This window comes from Cherax quadricarinatus, chromosome 38, assembly GCF_038502225.1.
Source record: "Cherax quadricarinatus isolate ZL_2023a chromosome 38, ASM3850222v1, whole genome shotgun sequence".
Classification (NCBI taxonomy): domain Eukaryota; kingdom Metazoa; phylum Arthropoda; class Malacostraca; order Decapoda; family Parastacidae; genus Cherax; species Cherax quadricarinatus.
This window is the reverse complement of record NC_091329.1, coordinates 7776119-7782501: the sequence shown is the minus strand read 5'-3', so window position 1 is coordinate 7782501 and position 6383 is coordinate 7776119. Positions and strand designations below refer to the sequence as shown.

Here is a 6383-nt window from a genome sequence, read left to right as displayed (position 1 = left end):
CTCTATCTTGAGCTTCACTATCCTCGTAAAAACTCTTCACTGCTTTCAGTAACCTACCTCCTACCCCATACACCTGCAACATCTGCCACATTGCCCCCCTATCCACCCTGTCATACACCTTTTCCAGATCCATAAATGCCACAAAGACCTCTTTAGCCTTATCTAAATGCTACTTTTCACTTATATGTTTCACTGTAAACACCTGGTCCACACACCCCCTACCTTTCCTAAAGCCTCCTTGTTCATCTGCTATCCTATTCTCCGTCTTACTCTTAATTCTTTTAATAATAACTCTACCATACACTTTGCCAGGTATACTCAACAGACTTATCCCCCTATAATTTTTGCACTCTGTTTTATCCCCTTTGCCTTTATACAAAGGAACTATGCATGCTCTCTGCCAATCCCTAGGTACCTTACCCTCTTCCATACATTTATTAAATAATTGCACCAACCACTCCAAAACTATATCCCCACCTTCTTTTAACATTTCTATCTTTATCCCATCAATCCCGGCTGCCTTACCCCTTTCATTTTACCTACTGCCTCACGAACTTCCCCCACACTCACAACTGGCTCTTCCTCACTCCTACAAGATGTTGTTCCTCCTTGCCCTATACACGAAATCACAGCTTCCCTATCTTCATCAACATTTAACAATTCCTCAAAATATTCCCTCCATCTTCCCAATACCTCTAACTCTCCATTTAATAACTCTCCTCTCCTATTCTTAACTGACAAATCCATTTGTTCTCTAGGCTTTCTTAACTTGTTAATCTCACTCCAAAACTTTTTCTTATTTTCAACAAAATTTGTTGATAACATCTCACCCACTCTCTCATTTGCTCTTTTTTACATTGCTTCACCACTCTCTTAACCTCTCTCTTTTTCTCCATATACTCTTCCCTCCTTGCATCACTTCTGCTTTGTATATATATATATATATATATATATATATATATATATATACACACACACACACACACACACATATATACACATACACACATATACACACACATACACACACACACATATATACACACACACACATATACACACACATGAAGATAGGGAAGCTGTGATTTCGTGTATAGGGCAAGGAGGAATAACATCTTGTAGGAGTGAGGAAGAGCCAGTTGTGAGTGTGGGGGAAGTTCGTGAGGCAGTAGGTAAAATGAAAGGGGGTAAGGCAGCCGGGATTGATGGGATAAAGATAGAAATGTTAAAAGCAGGTGGGGATATAGTTTTGGAGTGGTTGGTGCAATTATTTAATAAATGTATGGAAGAGGGTAAGGTACCTAGGGATTGGCAGAGAGCATGCATAGTTCCTTTGTATAAAGGCAAAGGGGATAAAAGAGAGTGCAAAAATTATAGGGGGATAAGTCTGTTGAGTGTACCTGGTAAAGTGTATGGTAGAGTTATAATTGAAAGAATTAAGAGTAAGACGGAGAATAGGATAGCAGATGAACAAGGAGGCTTTAGGAAAGGTAGGGGGTGTGTGGACCAGGTGTTTACAGTGAAACATATAAGTGAACAGTATTTAGATAAGGCTAAAGAGGTCTTTGTGGCATTTATGGATTTGGAAAAGGCGTATGACAGGGTGGATAGGGGGGCAATGTGGCAGATGTTGCAAGTGTATGGTGTAGGAGGTAGGTTACTGAAAGCAGTGAAGAGTTTTTACGAGGATAGTGAGGCTCAAGTTAGAGTATGTAGAAAAGAGGGAAATTTTTTCCCAGTAAAAGTAGGCCTTAGACAAGGATGTGTGATGTCACCGTGGTTGTTTAATATATTTATAGATGGGGTTGTAAGAGAAGTAAATGCGAGGGTCTTGGCAAGAGGCGTGGAGTTAAAAGATAAAGAATCACACACAGGGTGGGAGTTGTCACAGCTGCTCTTTGCTGATGACACTGTGCTCTTGGGAGATTCTGAAGAGAAGCTGCAGAGATTGGTGGATGAATTTGGTAGGGTGTGCAAAAGAAGAAAATTAAAGGTGAATACAGGAAAGAGTAAGGTTATGAGGATAACAAAAAGATTAGGTGATGAAAGATTGAATATCAGATTGGAGGGAGAGAGTATGGAGGAGGTGAACGTATTCAGATATTTGGGAGTGGACGTGTCAGCGGATGGGTCTATGAAAGATGAGGTGAATCATAGAATTGATGAGGGAAAAAGAGTGAGTGGTGCACTTAGGAGTCTGTGGAGACAGAGAACTTTGTCCTTGGAGCCAAAGAGGGGAATGTATGAGAGTATAGTTTTACCAACGCTCTTATATGGGTGTGAAGCATGGGTGATGAATGTTGCAGCGAGGAGAAGGCTGGAGGCAGTGGAGATGTCATGTCTGAGGGCAATGTGTGGTGTGAATATAATGCAGAGAATTCGTAGTTTGGAAGTTAGGAGGAGGTGCGGGATTACCAAAACTGTTGTCCAGAGGGCTGAGGAAGGGTTGTTGAGGTGGTTCGGACATGTAGAGAGAATGGAGCGAAACAGAATAACTTCAAGAGTGTATCAGTCTGTAGTGGAAGGAAGGCGGGGTAGGGGTCGGCCTAGGAAGGGTTGGAGGGAGGGGGTAAAGGAGGTTTTGTGTGCGAGGGGCTTGGACTTCCAGCAGGCATGCGTGAGCGTGTTTGATAGGAGTGAATGGAGACAAATGGTTTTTAATACTTGACGTGCTGTTGGAGTGTGAGCAAAGTAACATTTATGAAGGGGTTCAGGGAAACCGGCAGGCCGGACTTGAGTCCTGGAGATGGGAAGTACAGTGCCTGCACTCTGAAGGAGGGGTGTTAATGTTGCAGTTTAAAAACTGTAGTGTAAAGCACCCTTCTGGCAAGACAGTGATGGAGTGAATGATGGTGAAAGTTTTTCTTTTTCGGGCCACCCTGCCTTGGTGGGAATCGGCCAGTGTGATAATAAAAAAATAATAAAAAAATATACACACACACACACACACACACACACACACACACACACACACACACACACACACACACAATATGCATACATACAGTGGTACCTTGAGTTTCGAACAGCTCCAAACTTGAATGATTATGTAAGTGTATTTTTGTCAGTGCCTTTGTAAGTGTATTTTTGGGGTCTGAAATGGACTTATCTAATTTACATTATTCCTTATGGGAACAAATTTGTTAGGTATCGGCACTTGAATAGCCTTCTGGAACAAATTAAGTTTGTAACTCGAGGTACCACTGTATATATGTATACACACGTACATACTCGGCCAGATCCTAGATTTGGCTGAGTGACACAAGTACTGTGTACTTTGATGCAGTGTGTAGTGTAGGTTCGAATCCTGCTGTGGGCTGAGAGATGATGTTTATATATTGTCTCTTATATTGCTTAATAATCTAACATTGTTAGTCATCCTTAAATTTGTTAGCATTTTGATATGGGTAAGCACATTTTAAAATACACCTACCATCCGGCTTACGACCGAGTTTGGTTCTGAGAAACCGGTCGTAAGTCGAAATGGACGTAAATCGAACTTTACTACTGAATATCAACATCACATTTTTGTAATGACTTTATTTTATTGTTTTATTTTGGTATTTCATGTTTTACTTTACTTTTTATGCTGTTAGTACTGTATTTTATACTGTAAGGTTTAGGATAAATACTGTGTACAACACAAATAGTTGTTTATTTCCCAGAAATTTGGCTAAAATAACACGGTCGTAAGTCGAGTGGTCATAAGTCGAGCAGGTCGTAAGTTGGATGGTAGGTGTACCTAGAATATTTGGTGTATGTTTTTTTAATCTACAGTAATATACATTACTCAGGGACTTGTCACCAGTGTAACATTTGTCCCAGGCTGTGATGGACTTAATTAATGTTTTCAAAATATTCTTTTCTCAGCTGGAATGTCTGAGGACAGCGATTACACAAGTGACATCAACTATCCTGTGGGCCAGCACCCTAATTCTTCCGCCTCGCAGTTCCTCGCCGTCGCCAACCAAATGTCCACACCACAGAGATCCTTAGAAAACAGTAGAGAAAACTCATACGAGAGGGACGACGGTGGTCAGTACGGCGGGGATCTGAGTCTACAGGAAGGTTACAGTGAAGGATACAGCACACTGACAGGAGACAAGAGCACTACCAACTTGTATGACAGTTACACAATAGAGCACAACAAGAAGAACGAAAGCCATATTCTCTCTGGTGTTGGTGATGAGGACCTCTCCTACAATAGCCGACCAAACAACAGGAAAGACTATAGGTGCAGTTGGTGTTGGTGTTGTGTAACTGTTTTCTGCTCTAATTCTCCAATTTAGAGGCTTTCCTTTCTGGCTTATTAGTTTTTAAAGTCTGCATAGTCTATCCTGAAAAATATAACTTCTGGGATTCAGTAAGCACTTGATTCTCAGCAGAGTAACCACCATTTGAATTTTGACCAAATTTTACAAGAAAAGAGACAACTTGAGTAGTAATGCTATGACATTGTATTTCTCTTTGATTCTAATGTATATGTGAAACTATATATATGTTGTAGTCTTCTCATGTGTACCTGTAACCCTAGTTAACTAACTTTTCATAAGCTTGGTACTGTATTCTCTGTGTTTGAAAATGCATAGGAAGGGGCTCCCCAGGTTGGCCATGCTTGATTTACCTTCATCTATCCAAAATAATTATGAATAACCAGGATACATTGCCATTAATAAAAAATGTATACTTATTATTCTGTGCCAGTTAATTTATAAACGATGCAAAGGATAGTCATTTATAGTTTTGGTCATCATAATTATTTATATGCTCAGTAATAACCCACATGGGGACAGAACCTCAGAAGATTAATTGGTCTGTATATTTTGACCCCCCTTCTGGTATCCTCTTCAGCAAGGAGATCAAAATATAAGGGTCAATTAATCTCCTGAGTTTCTCTCCATGTGGGTTATAATTGATCATTGACAAGTGTTCATTACACTTTAGTTATTCATTATTTATATATGCAATGTTTGTTACTTTTTTTCTATTTCTTTGGCACCCAGAGGGATGTCTTACTTTATATTTTAGGGTATCTCTGATACCCTGGGTATATATATTTCCTGGCAATGTTCATGCGTTGCTGGCCTGGAATGTCCCGCATGAGTAAGGAGGGAGTGACTGATCGTGCCTCTCTCGTCCTGTCCTTGTCCCTGTAGGTATCGGCCGGATCCGTGGGATGACGATATCAGGTACTGGGATGCAATCGTGCCACACCTCGCGCATGACCTTGCTCTCCAGTTCTCTTTCCTAATGTTATCTGTGCATGGACACGCATTTCCTCTATTCTCTACTCTGCATCTCCCTAGTTTCGTCACATCTCTCATGATTTGAATACATGAATTATCATATACGTATTCACTTGCTAGATGTAAAGTTTGGTTCTGACACAAGCATGTGAGGATGTCATGTTTATTTTAAGTTCTCTTATCCTTCCTTTCAGAAAAACCTTCAAGTTTCACACTAATTTACTGCTATATTCCTAAGTTCATACATTACTTATTTCAATATTTAATGCTTAAATAATTACATATTTTATTTCCAGTATAAAAAGCTGTCATATACTTCACAGTTTTAGCATTCTTGCCTTTACTAATATTAAATAAATTTTCACTGATGACTTACTTGTATTTAGCTTTAATTTTTAAGCAAATAATTGACATACTTATATTCAGCTTTAATTTTTATCAAATAATTGACATAAGCTTATTTTGTAATGATTTTGTTGTTATATGTATGTCTTTACAGTTAATTATTTTCTTCTTTATACAATGCAAGTTTAATGCCTATATACTTATTTAGTGCTTCATATAATAATTATTAATTTTACAGTCCAACAGATCACTTTCTTGTTCTCTCTTTTACAATCCAACAGATCACTTTCTTGTTTTCTGTAATAAAGCAAGTTGATGTTCACTTAACAACAAGCTTTGCATACTATCCCAGACTGATTCCTTTAGCAGTCGCCATTCACCAAGGAGGAAAATAGTGAAATATAGTTATGCAATTATAAGACATTCCTGACAGGATGAGTTATAGTGGTTTCCTGATTTTTTTTTCTTTTCCTGAAAGGTTTTCATTTATAACTTGAGAAAACTTCATCTGATTGGCTTTAAATTTTCAACACTCTTATACCATAACTAATTTAATGCAAGTATGTATTGGCATGTGCAGGTGGTCTTTGGGCGATGTTTTGTGAATTGTTATATACTTGGAAGAAGATTGGCATTATAACTGGAGTGTGTAGGTGCCAATTTGACTGTTTTAAAGTGGCATGCTTTTGTAAAGTATCGTGATTCTGTCTCATATGAACCACTTCACTCCATAATGGCTGACACATCTGATGAGAAGGAATGTACCATTTAAATTTAGATTGTTTGGGTACA

General features: G+C 38.9%; 1 protein-coding gene across 11 annotated transcripts in view; it reads left to right on the top strand.

Annotated features, from left to right (window-relative positions):
- Nucleotides 1-6383, top strand: part of unc-13 — a 1383522-nt gene that overhangs the window by 459173 nt on the left and 917966 nt on the right. For 10 of the 11 annotated variants that reach the window (XM_070092069.1, XM_070092068.1, XM_070092067.1 and 7 more), the window contains 2 exons: nucleotides 3871-4234; nucleotides 5157-5189. In XM_070092069.1, the coding sequence (XP_069948170.1) occupies nucleotides 3871-4234; nucleotides 5157-5189 (397 nt within the window). The remainder of the gene's footprint in view (nucleotides 1-3870; nucleotides 4235-5156; nucleotides 5190-6383) is intronic. The other variant, XM_070092063.1, reaches the window with a different exon arrangement.